Source organism: Eulemur rufifrons, chromosome 7 (genome assembly GCF_041146395.1).
Source record: "Eulemur rufifrons isolate Redbay chromosome 7, OSU_ERuf_1, whole genome shotgun sequence".
Taxonomy (NCBI): domain Eukaryota; kingdom Metazoa; phylum Chordata; class Mammalia; order Primates; family Lemuridae; genus Eulemur; species Eulemur rufifrons.
The window spans coordinates 202167463-202186511 of NC_090989.1; the positions used below are offsets into that span (position 1 = coordinate 202167463).

The 19049-nt window shown below is 41.0% G+C and overlaps 1 protein-coding gene across 1 annotated transcript in view; it reads left to right on the forward strand.

Moving 5' to 3' along the window:
* The window catches only part of LOC138385910 (MAP/microtubule affinity-regulating kinase 4-like), a 94088-nt gene that overhangs the window by 37720 nt on the left and 37319 nt on the right, over positions 1 to 19049 (forward strand). The window contains exons 5-7 of the mRNA XM_069472095.1: positions 216 to 269; positions 12316 to 12364; positions 15058 to 15123. Coding sequence (XP_069328196.1) covers positions 267 to 269; positions 12316 to 12364; positions 15058 to 15123 — 118 coding nt within the window. The 5' untranslated portion in view covers positions 216 to 266. The remainder of the gene's footprint in view (positions 1 to 215; positions 270 to 12315; positions 12365 to 15057; positions 15124 to 19049) is intronic.

Consider the following 19049-nt stretch of genomic DNA (forward strand, 5'->3'; position numbering starts at 1 on the left):
TTCCCCTCTTGTCTATAAATATAAAATGTTATAACCCTTTTTTTATGAAGCCACTGTTTTCAGTTGTACATTTTTATGAAGTTTCAATTACTTGTTATAACCAGCTAAGTTTTACGTTTTCAAGTTTGTATGCTGCTTGCTTTTTAACAATGCCATATGTTAGTCCATAATTACTAAATTCTTAACATTCTTAAATATTTATTGTTTTTTTCTAGGTGGCCATTAAAATACTTGATAAGACCAAATGTAATCTAGCAACTCTCCAAATGGTAAGACTGGTACAGTATTCAGTCTTTTTAAAATGATTTTCAATGCTAATTGCCATCTAATTTTTCCCTTAAGTACCTCAGTCATAATATTACTTTTATTTATTATGTTTAGTGCTGTAAAGCTTCCTATTCCTCAAATGAATACAACTGAAATGTAGTATTTGATAAAACTAGTTGGGTCATCTTCAGTTGAAGATTATGATTTTTAAATGTTCTTAATAGCACAAACTAAAGGCTGTACTTTCTGTGTATTTTGAATTGATTTATTATAGATGTACAAGGCTGTAGTTTTTAATCGAATATTCTAAATTTTGACAAAATAGAGTTTTACAAAATAATACAGTACAAAAATATTTTCACATTAGTGGTTATTGTGTAGATTTGTGCACCTTCCTTATAGTTAAGACTGAAATCTTTCAAGTCCCCACTTGGCTTCTTAAACTCTTGACATGCCATGTCTAATTAAGATGTGATGACTAATTAATATAAAAGGGCAATGTAAAAGTAGAACCGAATAAAAGTGAAAAAGCATGTTTATAAAGCTCTGTTGGTATTTGTAACATTTCCCTTAGATCAGAAGATCTCTGCCCCGGGCAGATTTTGAAAGTCCTAATGCCTGGACCACAGTAGAGATTGCATTGCTTAGGAAGGGCCTGGGCCTAGGTAATTCATTGGTGCATCTGTAAATAATTAATGATCTTCATAATAAAATCCTTCTGGTTTTTTTTTAGTTTTGCAAAGCCTTTTTGTATACTTCATTGGATTTCTAGATTTGGCCTACAGTAGTTGGGGGGTACGGAGACCATGAACAAGGAACAGGAAGTCCTGAATTTAAGTCCCTCAATTTAAGCCACTTAGCTGAATGTCTAACTTGACCTTGAGCAAGGCACCGAACTTTTCTGGACTTTGGGTTTCTCATCTTTAGAAGGGAGATAATTTTATCTTCTCATGATGGATATGAGTATTTATGAAATCATGCCTATAAAAGAGCTTTGTAAACTGCAAAGCACTGTATAGTTGTAAGATATTTTGATAAGGGTAATTCTCTGTATGCATTGCTAATATACTCCTAATGGTTATTTCTATCCTGATAGTTTTGAAGCCTTGTCCGTGTTATACGTGTGGGAGGTGGGAAGGGAGATAGACTTTCTCTTGCACTGAAAATGTATCTAAACAAGTGCTTCTTTGTGACCTGCAGCCCATATTGGGCCTTAAGCCTTCTGCAGGTGGCCCTGGAACAGACCTAAAAATTCCAGTCCTTTGTTCTGAAGAACAAAGATCTAAAAATTCCAGTCCATTTCCTTAAACCTTCATTTCTTCATTTATCTAAGGACTTGGTACTACTAAATAAGTTAGTAGTTACTCAAATTTGGTATTCAGAACTAAAATGAACATACAAAGAAGCTTGCTGAGGACCCTAATTCAGTATTCTATGATATTACAAATCTTCCATTATCCATATGTACCTGGATATAATTGGAATTCTAGCCATTTTCCAGGAAAAATTTTATCCTAGTAATGTGTCCAGTGGGCTGCAATTTTCCCTTACTTTTCGCTTGCTTGCTTTCTTTTTTCCACTATTTTTGCTCGTAGTTTTTAATTGCTGCTATTCTTTGATGACGATGATGACGATGACAACTTACTGTTTGTGTCATTGTCATCAACTTAGTTCACGGTAGATTGTCTGGTTAGCCTGATAGTGTGATTTTGCATATTTGCATCAGCATTGTTTGGCTTATAATTTGGCTTATAATAATCTAATAATTTCAACATCAGGACTTGTTTGTGGTCTAGTTCAAGTATGAACCATCCACAGAAGACTTATGCTAGATCTATCCAAGTTAAATAACCTGATAAGTATAATAGTTTCAGTTTATAGAGCATTGTCTAAAATTGTGTGTGTAAGTTCATATTCTTCTAATGTAAATTAGAAGCATTCCATGTACATTTGTTACAGAGCCTTTTTCACCGAGTTCTTTTTCCATGGAAGACTGGCAACAAGGTCAAGAGCATAGGCAACTTTGGCAGCCCCACTTGGAGTAGTTGTTCTTGCGGCCTTTTTTCTTCTCAGATCATTCACAATTGTATCACGCTCGCCTCGGGAACACTTCTCAGCTAGCGATTTAAAGCCCTGAAGCCACAGGAGTTAACATTCATTTTAAGGAACATTCTGCCATGAACAATACGCAATCTGTTCTTACTGCCACTACCAAAAAAGGTGGACTGGCTAATTCAGGCAGCGTTTGAACACACGTGTTAAAATAGTGTCAATTTAATAATGTTGAGGCTTGCAGATTGGGTCATGTACTTTTACTAAATGTATATAAGTAAACGTGGATTGACTGCATATTTACAGAGTGTTATTATTTTCAAAGATGAGTCTCTTCATTTTTCCTTTGTATTTTTCCAGCCATTGGATTAACAAACATTAGATTCTAGTGAGGGATTTATTTTTCGCCATTGCTTTTATAATTTTTAACTCTTTTTTTTTTTTTTTTTGTAAAGAGATGGAGTCTCTCTCTATTGCCCTGGCTGGACTTAAACTCCTGGGCTGGTCTTCCCTCTGTAGCCTCCCAACTAGCTGGGACTGCAGGTGCATGCCACAGCACCCACCTATCTACTTTTTGATCTGTAGCTACTATTTCTGGTATACTAGTCTCTTCATAAGCATCTTTTAGGTCAGCTTTTACAGAACTCTGTAATGTGTACGTATAATGGTTTTGAAAACAGCAGGAATAACAAAAATGTTAGTCTGCTTACAAAGTCACTTTCAGTTTCAATATGCTTATTATACCAGGTAATTTTTCTGGGTCTTGTTTTATGAAATCTGAATCTGTCATTACGAAGCAAGCATTGCTCATTTAAAAAAACATGTTCACCTGTTCAAAAATATTTAATACTAGAATTTTTTAAGATGTGCCAGTGTACCAAGTGTAACCCAACTAAAGTTCCTAATGTTCTTTTTCAGTCTTGGGAGCAGACTGACTGTTAACATAAAGAAGGAAGGATGAGTAATGTTAGGAGCATGGTGAAGCTAGACTGCATGGATTCCAAAACAGGCTTTCACCCTGCTTAGCTGTGCGATGAATCACTTAACTTCTCTGTGTCTTAGTTTCCCCATTTGTAAAATGGAAATTTTAATAGTACTTTGTAAGGGTTGTCATGAGAATTAAACAAGTTATCATTTTAAAGCACTTAGAGCGGTGGCTCACATCTTGGTTGGGAGGATTGCTTGAGACCGGGAATTCAAGACCACCCTGGGCAATGCAGCAAGACTCTGTCTCTACAGAAAATTTTGTAAAAAGTAGCCCAGCTGGTGTGAGGCTGGTGATGCTCCCCTGTAGTCCCAGCTACTCAGGGAGGCTGAGATGGGAGGATCACCTCAGCCCAGGGATTGGAGGCTGCAGTGAGCTATGATTATGCCACTGCACTCCAGCCTGGGTGACAGAGTGAGACACTGTGTCTAAAAAAAATAAACAAATATATAAATAAAAGGACTTAGAAGAGCTTAGAATAAAGCCTGGGAAATGGTAAGGACTCTGTTTGCCATTATTGTGTGCTCTGCTGGATAGTTTTCTCATTTGCTTTGATTTTGGGTGTGGGGAATGTGTTTTGTTTGTTTAAATCTCCCCCCTCCTCCAAATACAACACACAGGATAAAAATCAAAGCTTGAGAATTGAATGGTAGATTGTGGCTAGGTCTTTTTTGCAGGGCTTAATTCTAGTAGACTACTTTCGAGAATAACTACTAATATTTATGCATCTAGTATATGCTGAGCTGTTCTAAGTGTTTTACCTGTATGAACTCATTTAATCATTACTACTTCCTGATGAGGTAAGTTCTATTCGTAAGGAAAAAGAGCCATGAAGATTAAGTAAACTGCTCAAAGTCCCCTAACTCATAAGTGATGGGTACCTGGCTGGTCATCCTGCGATAGGTGTAGTTAGCTTTGAGTCAAGTGTTAGTGAACTCTAAATGAGAATATGTTTGTCATCGTTCAGGTGATAGAGAACGTGTGAGAAGCAGCGTGCTGGGCTCACTGCTGTATATTAGTTAACATGGGAATCCGTGGTCATTAGACCCTACAGTGTGCCTCCCATGCTCCTACACTTCCAGCGTGACACTTCAGACACCTGCTGTGTGTCAGGCCCTGTTCTGTGTGCTGTGGGTACGATATTGAACCAAATGAAGTTCCTGCTTTCATGTAATTGACATACTGATGGGGAACAGCAATAAACAAATACAAATGTCATGTCAGTGCTATGAGGAAAAATAAAGCACGGTGCGGTAAGAGTTATATTCTTACTTTCTGTAGTCTTCATGCTCTGGCTTCTGGGCCCCTGCTGGTCCCTCTCAGGGTGAGCTAATTCTTGGAGGTAACAGACTACTCCCCTGTGAGAATGCCTTTCAGATGCAAACAGCCAATTCAGTGTCCTACTCCAAACCACCTCCTCTGTCTGGCTCTTTGATTCCAGGAGGCTGTATTTCTCTGCCCTGATCACCCCAGGGCCAGGTACCAGACAACTAGGGACAGCATCTGTATCCTAGAACCTACTGAAATTATTCAAGTGAGCCAATGCTACGCCTCCTTAGCCTGCCATGCCTTTCCTACTGAAATCATGATAGAGGCTTTGTCAGCACTTTGCCCTGGCTCTTTTGCCCCTGACCCACCCTGGTGCATTCCTGTGTGGCCCTGTGTGGTGGGGCAGGCCCTCTCCTCTTGGGAACTGTGAGGAACAATCTGTTATTTCAGTGGCAGTCATCTCATGATCTGTTGGCCTCACCATACCTGAATAATAATACAACCTACATTTTAAAACACAGGGTGAAGAGGGAGTATTGAAAAGAACTTATCAATTCCAAATGAAAAGTAGGGGCATCCTCTTAGTAATTCCTTTAAGAAACATCCTTATCCTTCTGAACCAAGCTTTGTGATGTCTCCCACAGGTCAGATAAGTGCTATTCACTTTGGGTCAAGCCACGTGGTGTGTAGTGGAATTTTATGTAGGCCTTAAAGGATCTAGAGTTTTCAAGTTTCCAAGTGAAAAGGAGAGGAAAGACCCTTGCAGAGCTCAATGGAGTGCTTGAGTGTGAGTTTTCCATTAAGTGTTGGTGGGAGGCTGACACACAGCAGCTGCAGGCCGCAGAGGCCCTGATTCAGTCTTCTCAGGGCCAGAGAATCAATGGTCACCATACTGTGCTACAACCAGTTTAAGTAGTACTATCCTTTTTCTTTAACTGAAACTGCTTAATTAAAAAGAAAAAATTTGTAACATGTAATGAAATAATTGATTTTTTAAAAACTGTATTTTTGCTGGCTGGCTAGTTAGCCAGCCTTAAGCATATACAGGGGTGGAGGCACAGCCTTGCCACAGGATCTTGTTCCAGTGTTCAGTATCTTTGTCATGAGAGCATTTTTCTCTTACTTTGGACTAGGATCTGTCTTCTAGAAACTTCTATGACACTGTTCTGTATTTTGCCATGTGGAGCTATAGAAGTTAAGTCTATCACTTCATACACAGCCAGCCCTTAGAGGTAGCTATTTTGGGTCTTCTTTGTTTTCCACTTTCCAGAGTAAATCCTCTCAGCCTCTTTGGCCACCCGTAGGAGTTGCCCTCAAGAGAAGCCTAGTTTATTCCATCCTTAGAATTGATTTTCCTCCATTTCCTGAATTTGTTTAATTCCTGCTAAAATTCATTTAATTGGTTTCCTGCCATAATTCAAGTCTATTGGGGCATTTTTAAATAATGAATCTTTTCTATTAGCTGTCCCTTGTAGTTCGGTGCTATCTAAATTGAATATGGATGTCTTCATCCAATTAAAATATTCAACAAGGCAGGAACAAGACCCTATAATGGAGAATCCAGCCTTCTAAGTTGATGCTGCTGGGGGTTCATGCCTGTAATCCCAGCGCTTTAAAGGGCCAAGGTGAAAGGATCACTTAGGCCAGGAGTACTAGCCTGGGCAACATAGTGAGATCCCATCTCTATAAAAATTTAAAAATTAGCTGGGCATGGTAGTGCATGCCCATAGTCCCAGCTACTCTGGAGACCGAAGCAGGAGGATCCCTTGAGCTCAGGAGTTAGGGGCTGCAGTCAGCTATGAAGATTCCACTGCCCTCCAGCCTTGGTAACAGAGTGAGACCCCATCTGTAAAAAATAGGGGGCAGGGGTGGAAGAGAGAGAGAGAGAGAGAGAGAGAGAAAGTTGATGATGCTGCTGACCCAGTAGTAAAGATTTTTTGTTTTTGAGAGACAGGGTCTCATTCTGTTCCCTAGGCTAGAGTGCAGTGGCATCATCATAGCTCACTGTAGGCTCCAATTCCTGGGCTCAAGCCATCCTCGCACCTCAGCCTACTGAGCAGATGGGACTACGGGCAAGTAGCTGGAACTACAGGTGCACACCAACATGTTGGAGTTATTTCTTAAATATTTTTTATGGAGATAGGGTCTTGCTATTGCCCAGGGTGGTCTTGAAGTCCTGGCCTCAAGCAATCCTCCCACCTTGGCCTGCCAAAGTGCTGGGATTATAGCCATGAGCTACTGTGTTTGGTCAGTAAGGCATTTTTTGAGTAAGATTCATCCACCATTTTTGAAATTAGACTTTTTTGTAAGAAAGGAAAATTCCTGTGTTTGAAACACTTAATGAGATTTACTAAAGAAAAAAAAACACATATATGCAAAATACCCAGTAGATTGTCAGATGTTTATTTGAAGCGTTATCGGGTATAAGAATCCTTCCATCAGGCTCTTTGTGGGGAAATCCTACTTACACCCACCTCAGTAAGCTTGCTTGCTTCATTCATTTCCCTCCTCCCTTTCTCTCTCCATCCCTGCCTTCCTCCCTCCTTCCTTGCTTCCTTCCTTCCTTCTTTCTTTCCTAGCTTCCTCAAACAACAGTTTAGTCCATAGAATAGAATAAGCTTCCAATGAGCTGAGCAAAGAGGTTGGCTTTAGAGACAGAGAAAGGATGAAGAAAACAGAAGCAAAGAACAGGGAATGTGTGAATGGACAGTGACAGGGAAATAGAACAGTAGAAGAATAACTGCTTAATTAACATGAAGTTACTTTTGGCTGCTTCTCTGTGTGTGAGGATTAAAGTGGAGGAAACTTTATTATCATGCCCATTAAACTGGCCTGTTTGGGAAATTGGCTGTCATCTCTCTCCTGATTTCTTGGAAGGTCAGGTAAGTTAGTTTAGGATTGAAGATGTGAAACCTTAGCATTAGTGACTCCATTTTGATTATTGGTCTGGTCTTTTGGGGCCTAATGCAGTAGCTTAGTCCAAAACAGTGGCTTATGATTTTTATTTAATGATTCTCCCAATTTGGTCAAGCTCTCACCTGGGGGAGTGTAACTGAAACCTAGGGTGTCAGCACTACTCTCAGTTCCCCTCATTTTGGGTTTCCAGTCTCAGCATGGCACTTACAGGTTAGGGTGTCCTCATTATCATGTGTTTCTTTGACGTTTTATTGTTCTAGCCAGAGAAGGGCCCATTGGAAGACTAGCATGACTGTCAGGAGGATAATACCAAGAGTTTGGACTATGCTCCCTAGGTAGAGTCTTCATGAATCGAACGAACTAAAATCAAATGGCCAGATGTGGAGTCTACCCATGTTAACCAGGTAGTCTGCTCTGCAATACCTGATGTATTTATTGCTGTCCAGAAAGAAGTGTCATCAACTGCACACATTCTTCCCTCTTGAGGCAGTAGGTAATCTAGCATTCCATGACCAGGTTAAATTAAAGCAGGGAGTGCAAGTTCCCCACAGAAGCGACCAACTGTGAAATTTTCTCTGCAGCATTATGCTGCCAGGTGAAAGAGGTAGGCATAAATAAGGAAAAATGAAGAGGGAGTGAGAGTCTTATCGTGATGAGGAGTCTTGTTTTGATGGGTTTGGGCAAAGATGTCCACAGCATGAAGTCAGCAACTTCATGTCATGTTGTGACATCGGGCATTCTGGTGAACCCATGCCTTGAGGCTGGGTGCAGTGGCTCATGCCTGTAATTTCAGCTAAGGTGGGTGGATCACTTTAGCCCAGGAGTCTGAGGTTACAGTGAGCTGTGATTGCACCACTGCACTTTAGCCTGGGTGACACAGCAAGAACCTGTTTCAAAAGAAAAAAAAAAAAATAGAAGAAATGAGTTGAATTGCTCTTACTTAAATGTCCTTTCATAATCAAAACTTTGAATATATGTTGTATGGTCCTTACGGGACTTTCCTTAAAGCACATGTTTTCCTTTGAATAAATTATTGCTTTCCAGATTTAACTATCTTCGGCCATCTGGTTCCCAGATTATGAAATCTCTGGCATTTTTATGCAAATTGTCAACTTTTTTAAAAGTTCTATGCCAGTGCCCGCGTGTTACTCTGGAGTTTTCTCTATCAGCAGCTTAAAAGTTGATTATTTTAGTTGGAAATCTCTAAGGTAGCAGTGCGGATTCCTGAGATGAGCATGGACTTTGAAGCCAGACGTCTCAGAGTTGGCATCCTGGCTCCAGCGCAGACTAGCTGGGGGTTTGAACGCGCTGCCTCACCTGCCGCAGTCTTCCTTCTCTGTAAATTGGAGATGATCGTATTCGCCTGCTGGGGTTGTGGTGATTAAGTGAAATGAGATTGTAGATGTGGAGCCACTGGCTCTGTGCGCCAGACACAGCCAGGGCTCGGTAACTGGTAACGGCTTCTTCCGCCCCGTGCTGCTCATCTCACATAGCGCAGCGTTCCTTACCCCAGTGTTGCCAGTGTCTGCCTAATACGGAATTCTGATAGTAAGGTGAACATGGAAAGTCATTTTGGTGATACCCTGACACCGCTCTCCTAGGGAGTCTTTGGCTGCTCTTTCTGCCTAGGGAAGTAAGCTTGCACTCGTCATCTCTGTGTGGTCCCATTCATCTTTCCTTTGTGTTTTCCTAGTGCATTCCTGGTGTGACCTCTGCTGTAACTCGGGTTCTCAAACTTCAATGTGGTGTCTGTGGTGTATTATCTACTGCTGTTTAAAAAAATTTCTCCAGAACTTAGCAACTTCCAGAGAAAAACACTCCTCATCTCACAGTTTCTGAGAGTCAGGAATTTGGGAGTGACTTAGCTGGGCAGTTCTGACGCAGGCTCTGCTCTGTCCAGAGGTTTTGGTTGGATGTCAGCCACAGCTGCAGGCATCCAAAGACTTGACTGGGGCTGGCACGTCCGCTGTCCAGGGGGCGCACTCATGTGGCTGTTGCTGAGACTGCAGTTCCTCACCAGTGGTGGCCACATGGCCTCCCTCCATTGCCAAGTGGGCTATCCATGAAGGTGCTTGAATGTCTTTGTGACACTGGAGCCAGTGACTTGCCAGAGCAAGGAGGGAGCTGCAGTGCCTTCTAGGAGCTGGTGAGTCTCTGAAGTCCCTGCCACCACTTCTGCCGTATGCTGTTGCTTGGGAGCAGGCCACTGAGTCCAGCCCACACTCAAAGGAAGGGATATTAAGGGCTGCCTTTGGAGGGGAGGAATTTATGGACATACCTTAAAACCACCACACCTGAGGTGCTTGCTGAAAAGTAAGATTCTGAGGCCTCATTTCAGACCTAGTGATAGGTGGGACTCTGGAAGCTGCAGTTTGCCCAGGGACCCTAGTAGGTCTGATGCACGTGGTCTACAGTCCACACTTGGAGACACACTGCCCTGGCCAGAAGAGGTCACTTGGTCCTGGTCTTCCTTAAATGCCTTAATTGCTTGCACCTCCCCATCCTTGCTCACATACACAGAGCACTTGTACCGCACTTTCAACTGTGAACATCCTTTTTTAAGTCCTGTATAAATCTAGTACCTCCACGGTGCCTGCTGTCTGCGGCAGAAGTGAGCTCTCCCTCCCTTAAATTCCTGTCAGAGCCCATCTTTTTCCTGCTCTTTGGCTCTAATTCACTTTGGTTCAATTCCACTGCACTGCTAGCAGGGATTTAGAATGATTGCCTTCATTTGACCTGCTCTTCAGCCATCAGAACTATGATAACTCTGTGACAAGCATTTTGCTGTGCAGATTTAAAAGCAGTGTGGTCAGTAGGATGCTCAGGAGGCTGGCTCAAACCAGGCTTCTTGGTAGTGACGGCTTTCTTGCAGGCCTTTATCAAACAAAGGCATTCCTGTTGTGTGCCAGGCTTGGTTTTAGGTGTAGCGAAGGAAGACAGGCATGCTCCGTGTGCATGACAAGGTGATAATAAAAGGTGCACAAAAATGTATCATCACAACTTAAAAGACATTCTAGGGGAGAAGTGAACAGACGGCTATGACGTAAAACAAAGGAGACCGACTTAGATAAGTTTCCAGAGATTCTGCCTGAGACCTCAAGGATGACCAGGGAGGAGAGATTTAAAAGAACTTAGTATGAATGTGTTCTAGTAAGTGGAAGGGGTTGGGGTGACCAGAGCTGGTGCTGGAGGGTAAGCAGAGGCCACATGCTGCAGGGTTGTCGTGGCCGTGGTCAGCGTGTCACTCTAAGTGCAGTATCCTGAGCTATATTGATACGGTATCCAAATTGGAGATTTTCTAATTTAGCAATTAGAAAATTAGAAATTCCCAATTAGTGGAAGTAATTGGGAGATCCAGATTAAAACTACCAACTCAACTACAACGGATTGGAAAACAGGATTTTTGTGGTAGCTTGACAGAGGGAAGCTAGAAAAGAACTCAAGGCTGATGGTTATCAGGGATGTGGGTGGCCGTCATCTCAGAACACAAAATGTGGGAGCGACCACAATGGCAAGGGGAGTATTTAGGTTGGAGATAAAAGTGCTCCTGCCTTTAAAAATGAGCCAGTATTTTAGACAGGAAAGGTTATTCATCCGATGCCACGCTCTTAAGTTCTGAGCTCAGGTTCATAGCTTAGGTCTGTCAAATCCCACCCATGTCCATCTCCCCTGAGCTGCTGATTCAATTCTAGGTGAGACCCAGTGGCTAGGGACAAGTGCCGCAACAGTCCTGTGATCTCTCACCAGCTTCCTTTGCACGGGGCCAGCTGCTCCTCCCTCTCAAGGCTTTTCCCAGCCCTTGCCTCCTGTGGGTGGTACTATCCCGGGTCAAATTCTGGCCAAATTCCCCATAGAAAGAGAGCAGGGCCTTGGAAGATCTTTTTCTTTCTTTCCCTGGCATCCTCTTGTTCGCAAGGGAGTTGAATAAAGTGGCCTCTATAATCTTGTAGTTTTTCGAGGTCATATTAACCCAGGCCACGATAATATGACCCTTCTCTGAATTTATAACATGTGAATATACAACAACAATTTGATATTTCTCCTTACTCTGTGGGATGGCCGGGCCCCTCTGCTGGCCTTGGCAGGGCGATTCTTCGTAAGGTCTCCCCTGGGTTCACTTGTATGGCTGCATTCAGCTGGTGGGCTGGCAGGGGCTGGTTGCAATCAGGACAGTGGGTCCCTCTGCCTACATACTACCCTTCATCCTCACAGAGGCTCGACCAGCTTCTTTACACTGCTGCAAGAGAGCAAGCCCCGCGATGCCTAACATCTTACCCAGCCTCTGCTTGCTTTGAATTTGCTAATGCCCCGCTGGCCCAAACATGCCACATGGCCACACCTGTCAGTATGCAAGAGGCACTCCACAAAAGCATGGACATGTGAGGCATGACTCATTAGGGTCACTAATGTAACAGACTATCACAGCCTCAGTGCTAAATCACCTGTCATCTGCAGTGAGTGTTTTGCACGGTGGTTTTGTTCCAAATATTCTCATAGAATTATTTGGTGTAGATAGTGAATCAGACTAAATTTAATCATAAGAAAACTGTTCTTGCCCAAGTCTTATGTTTTCAAGATAGCAAAATGAAAGTCAGGGTGTGGCACCTTCCCTCTTTGAGACCTCTGCTGTTTTTCAGAAATGGAAGTATTTGGTAATAATTTATAAAGCTACTTGAAAGTGACTCTAGACTTTGATATTAGTCTTAGATATGGAATAATAAACATTAGCAATAAATTTATTACCTAAGAGAATTTACAATTATATTGCAATGGTGGAATATAATATTTAATAACATATTGGGAGATTGTTTTGTTTTTTTTTTTAGATCGACCAAGAGATAAAAATTATGACGATGCTGCATCATCCACATATAGGTACTTTCTGCTTTTTAGAATACTTTTGGGTCTAAATGCATTGTTGAAAGCATGCCATAAAGATAAATATGTATTCAAGAAATGGTAGAAAGAGATTCTTTCCCTTCCCCTACCCCAGATAGGGGAATAGAATACATACCGAAACTTTTGATCATTTGTATTAGCTTTTTGAAATTACTGAAGAGAGGTTTAAAAGCTTAGGTGTTAAACATTTAAATTTAAAGCTTTAATGCAGTAGAAACATCTATAATCATAACTATAATTTTCTGATTCTTTAATATATTAGAAAATATAATTATATTTCATTAGTAGAGAGAAGGGAATTATAGGAAGTCAGGATTAATATTTTTGGGAATTCTGCCTCCAGACTGTCTTCTCACTCAAGGCTGCAACATCAGTTTTTTTCCTGGATCTCCAGCCTGCCTTGCAGATTTTGGACTTGCTAGCCTCCACGATTTCATGAGCCGACTCCTTAAAAATAAATCTCTCCCCCTCTCTCTCTCTCTCTCTTTCTCTAAAAAAAGAAAAAAAGAAAGAATTAATATTTTCAAGGGTATAATACTTTGTGCTGTGACTAAGTTCCAGAGAAAATACTTGTACACTGAATCATATTTAAAAGATGGGATACTTGCTATTGAAAGGGATTTTGACCGGAATTCTTTCATAAAGCAAAGGTTTGTTTCATGTGCCCTCTGTGTGTATAACTCTGTGTTAGGTGCTATGAGGTCGGTTTAAAGATGAGGAAGTACCTCCCCTCATAGTAATTATAAGAACAAAATGAACATATACAAATTACTCAATACTGACCCTACACTATATATACCCAATTGAAACTTTTGATCCCACATATATCACAATAAGGCTCTTTTTAAATTATTTAACTGCTTTATATATAACGTATATCTCAAAATGTATTTTATATGTCAGTGATAGCTCCTACAATCTACAAAGAGTATTTCAAGAGTGAAATCACTCTTAAGATAGTCCATATAAGTTTAATATCAACGTCAGTTGTAGGAAATGAGAGGGGTAATGTTCAGTGTTAAAGTTAGCCTACCAAGAGTACTTGAGGCACGTGGAATATAAGAATAACATGGAAACACAGGCAGGAAAAAGCTTTTACACAGAACTGCTGGTTTTGATTGTATACTTTAACAAAAGGCTTAGGCTCTGTTTCATCAAATCTAAGCCACCATCATTTAAAAGGCATCATTTTTTATATACTACTAAGAAAGGAAAATGCTACCAAGCCATCATCCTAGTACCAGGGATAGTAATTAAAATAGAGATCTCAGAATCAGTGAAATACAGGATGTTTGAAGAACAGGATGATACGAGGAATAGAATAGCAGGAAGAAAACCTCCTTTCTCTGCTTTTTCTTTCAACCCTTTGGGCCAGCCAGCCAGCCAACTCTGGATTTCAAATTCCAACTTTTCACCAGAAAACTTTATCACTACTGCCTAGGACTAGCTAACGTAAACATATTTATTTTGTCCCTTAATTACTTCAGTTATACCCCAGTTAGAGTTCTTTACTTACTAAATGGCATATCTTTGATAATAGACTGAAATTTTTAAAAATTCATTTTGCGTTAAAATAGTCTTCCCTGAAGAGCCAAAATGTGCATTGGAATATTAGAAAGATTTTATTTTTATGCTGTTCAGCAGCCACGTATGCCTTAACTTTCTTAAATGGTTTTTCTTGGCAATTTGAACATATCAGAGTCTAAGAAATGGTCTGATGGTTTTATTCATGAGTTCGTCAAACATTTATTGATCACCATGTGAGGCACTTGTTTGGCCTAATACTCTAGTAAATCCTCAGAAAATCACGTGAATATAAAAGACTAGTGTGCCCCCTGCCTTTTTCTGTAAATTTCATTTTAAAGTAAGTATTAACACAATCAAGTAGATATGCACAGTGGTCACTTGGTAGCCTGAGAGATTTGCTTCAGTTTCATTTAAAAATGTGTATCTTCCTAATTGATGTGTTACAGTTTTATGAATCAGCAGCAAGAGAAATAGTTCTATCTGTAACAAAGGGACTGCTGTAGCAAAATCACACTGACCTACTAAAAATCATTCCTGAAGAAAAAAAAAATTTTTTCCAGTTAATCGCAGTATAATGCATTCTACTTTCTTTCCTCTCTGGCTTCAGAATAGTAATAAAGGAAACTTGTTCTTTGGGAGTTGTGGTAAGTTTTCCAAGCAACAAGGGTCTGAGGTGGAATTATATCCTTAAAGCCATAATGACAAGTGAATGGATGTCCAGTTATAGGAGTCGAGTAGATCTGAGCGATTGCTGCAGGTTGTGAGAAATGAGACCACTTTTCCTCAGGCGCAGAGGGTGAGCTGGTGGGAGGGCAGGTAGCCAAGAAGCAAATAAAGGGCACTGACAGCGACAACAGAGGAAGAAGCAAGCACAGATAGCCCTTGCTCGACTGCCGAACGCATCCTGAAGTCTCACTGAGTACCCAGAAATGATCTTCATTTTTATGGAATTCCATGCTTTTATAAAAACTTTTCTGTTGTGTAGTATTTGCTAAAATTCCCTGAAAGCATTTTTGAGAGGGCCAGCTGTTAAAATCTTTAACAGGGAAACAGTTGCTTTTGATAGTTACAGTTTATATGTGCATGGCTTGTGCATACAGACGTTTGTTTCTTTCTCTCCTGTATCCTCTCCCCTCCCCCAGTGCAACTGTATGAGGTCATCAACAGCGGGACCAGCATATACCTCATTATGGAATATGCCTGTCATGGTAAGAACATTTATATATTATATATTGGGGTTTTCTTGTTTCTTCCCTTTTAAAAGAATACACAAGCACACTGCCCATATAATTGTTAAGGTTTCATTTAACATCCAGAGTCATAAAATACTAGGATGAGAGTCCAAAAAGCTGACTCTTAGCAATTCTATGGGTTGCCATTAAGTGTTTCCCTATTAGCTTTGTTAATTGATACAAGCCAAGACGCTGGATTTTTGTTGTGGAAAATACACATCACATAAAATTTACTATTGTAACCATTCTAGTGTACAGTTCAGTGGCTTTAAGTGTGTTCACATTGCTTTGCAGCCCTCCCCACCATCCCTCTCCAGAACTTTGTCATCTTGCCAAAGTTAACCACTCACCCCTCCCCCAGCTCCTGGCAACCACCGTTCTATCTGCCTGTGTGAGTTTGACTGCTCTGGGGACCTCACGTAGGGATCGCAGCACTTGTCCTTTTGGGACTGGCGCATTTCACTCAGCTTAAGGTCTTCAAGGTTCATCCATGTTGTGGCATGTTTCAGAATGTCCTCCCTTTCTAAGGCTGAATAGTGTTCCATTATGGGTGGGACACACACATTTTGTTTATCCCAAGTATTTGGATTTTAAAATGTGTTAATGCATTAGTCTGTTTGAAGTAAACGTGTGTTGTGGCTTAGATGCTTCTCTTTATCAGATTTTAATATGTCATTGATGGCCCTCTTTTCTCAGGCCACAGATGACGGTTAACAGTACATAGGACTAGGTTTTCCTTAAAATAAAGATTGGTCACTATTTGCCTATAAGGTTGTAAAAATGTAGACATTTTCTGAAATGCACATGTATAGCTTCTCTCTTTTATAAAGATTCTCATCTTATGGTTGAGGTTGGGCTGGGCTTGTAGTTTGTGGGCCATATGTAGTTTCATTGTCTGTGGAGGGCAGAAGCTTTTTTGTTTATCTTTCTGTGTCCCCTGCCTCTGGCACAGTGCCTGGCACAGAGCAGATACTCAACAAATAAGAATTAGATGCATGAAATTATAAACTATTGGGCGTGCCTTCTGTCGAACTCTACAGTAGAGTAGTTTTATTTTATCGTTAGTTGGTATTTTGGTCCACGTTGTAAAACCTGGAGACAGAACGTTACATCATGGCTCCATTGTAGTGAGTTTGCCATTCAATAAGAGACTGTAAACCTGTTGTGAGAAAGAACAGGTTTTAGTAGGCACACCTCTGACACCACTTTTTCATAGTCCTAATTAACTATTAGTTGTGTATTTTATGTTTTAAATGTGTAGTTTGGGAATCTGGTTGGGATTTTCAAACTTCAGGTGTTGTAGGAAGCACTGAAGGTTAATTGCGGAGCCAAGAAATCGATATGGAGTTCTAAGCCTTGCTACTCATCTCCCAGGCAGACACCATAGAGTGATGTTTATAACCTTCTTGCGGCGTGGGCCTCTGCAGTGTAGAAAGTGCTTTCTCTTACCTGATCTCCTTTGACTTCCACAAGGACTCCATGGTGTGGCCGGGCTGTGAGTGATGGGCTTTCACCCTTGAGGAAATGGAGGCTGGGCAGCCTGACTGTGGGCTCACTGCCTGGCCTGGATCCCCAGCCTCTGACAGCAGGTAGCCTGTCTGGTTTGTCAGAGGTAGTCTGTCATTGCTTTCTCTTCCTGTCTATTTTACGTACCCAGGTCATAGAGATTACTCATGTAGGGACAAGACAAAAAGATCTGAGAAGCATTCAGGTTTAATAGAAAGAGGACAGGCTTTGGAAAAGACAGACATGGGGTAAAACCAGCCAGTGGCCCTCATTGACCTGACAAGTATCATGTCACACTGAGCTTCACAGTGGGCTTGGTGACCTAGCCCTCCCAGAGGTCTCCGTGCGTTGTGCAGCATTATAACAGCATTTAATGGATGGTGGTGGTGGTTTCTTGTCTTGGGCCATTTGCTGTATTGAGCTCAACCAAACACTGTCCATCCCCAGGACATCTGGGTTACTGTTGTGCTCGCCCTTGTGAAAAGTTTCATTAAACTGACTACCCATCGCCCTCCAGGCTTGTACCTTTTCATTTGATAGAATCCTAGAACTTGCGACTTAGAGAGAGTCTTAGACATTATCTATGGCAACTTTCTAATTTTTACAGATGAAACTAAAGCTCACATCGTTCTATGCCAAGGGTTCCATAGCTCTGTAGTTACAGAACCTGAAGTAGAACTAAGGGCTCTCTGAACTGTGCTGTCCAGCGCCCATCTAGCTACCTGTTCCCTGACCTGGGCAGGGGAACCATTGCTTGTTTTCCGCCCCCCCCCCCCCCAGTAAATAGCCTTAGAGATTTTCATTTCAGTTACTTAATTGGAGTGTTAATACATTTTTAATAAAGAATAAAAAGATTTAGGTTGAATTCCTGGTTTAAAAGTTGAACTCCTGATGTATACCTTAGTGATTATGAGTGTGACTTTATGGTTCCAGAAATCTCTTAACCAGCTTATATTGCATTTGGAGTTAGAAAAACTATTTTAAAATTATATTGACACACTTGGGCTTTGTCTGTGTTATTATACAACAGCCAGTGATCTTAATACATTAATTTTTTAAAGTAAAAAGTGTTTTCTGTATGATTGCACACATCTTTAGTTGTTTTCACTTATTAACCACTGGTTTTGACATTGTGTACATCTCTGCAAATAGAAAGGCCATTTGCTTAGGAAATGTTGACATTTTAGTGAGCTGACAGTTGACTTCATAATTCAACATAGTTAAATGAATAGACAGTATGTAATGCCTTTTAAAAGATCATTTTGCAATCAAATGATAATATAAAAATCTTTATGCTTATCCATTATTTAAAATTTATTTATTCAGAGTTACGGTTAAGAGATATTAATGTATAATTCAACTACAAGAATGTTTTAGTGGAATGTTGTCACAAAGGTGATGGAGGTATTCGTTATGTGTGTGAATTACGCACATGTTCTTTCCCAGAAACAGTTGATATCTAATTTTCTAAAGGAGTATTCTTTTCTGTTGATTTCAGAGGTGGTGTTTCTTTATTCTAAATTGGTAAGCAGTTGACAGTACTAATAGTACATTCCTCAAAATGTCACCTCTCTTCCTCAAAGAATTAATATTGTGTAAACTGCCACCAAGATGTTCATCCAAGAGTTCTGTTGACTGCACCCCCACTGTGTCCTGAGCCCCCACTTCTTACCAGCACTGCACTTTGCTCTCTCGTCCCAGTTGCTGTCATGCTTGGCTCCGTTATTGGACTAGTCTCCCAATTGGTCTCCCTGTCGCTGCCCTTCATCCTGACCCCCTTCCCCTCGACAGCCAGTGATCTATTTTTAAGTAGTTTCATCTTCTCTGCTTCTCATCGCTGTTAGAGTAAAGCCAGAGTCCTTACCAAGGCCTGCAGGGCTCTTCCTGGCCTCAGCAACTACCTCTCTTCCCCTTGCTCTGCTTCTCCAACCCTATGGCCTCCTTGCTGTTTGTTACTTGCTATAGAATCTTACCCTAGATTACTACCTTGTGCACTCCCTCAAGTAGTCAGCAGAACAGAAGCAGGCAAGTCCATGTACACACACACACACACTCTCGCACACACACACTCTGGCACACACACAAACGCACTCTCACGCACTCCACCTGTTTCTTTCCCCTACTTCTCCACAGCACTTGTTATCCTCTGACACAGTGTGTATTGGTTTGTGTATTGTCTGTCTCCCCCTACTGGAATGCAACCTCCATGAGGAAAGGGACTTTTCTATGTTGACTGCTACTTCTCTTTTAACACACCTGACTTTATCCTTTTGACTTTCAATTTTCATTACTGACTTTTTATTAAAGGATATTGAAAACACATCATGCCCTTTAAAATAAAAGTTATATGATTGAAGCACATGAGAATTTAATTTTAAGGCTTTTCTCCTGTTTAA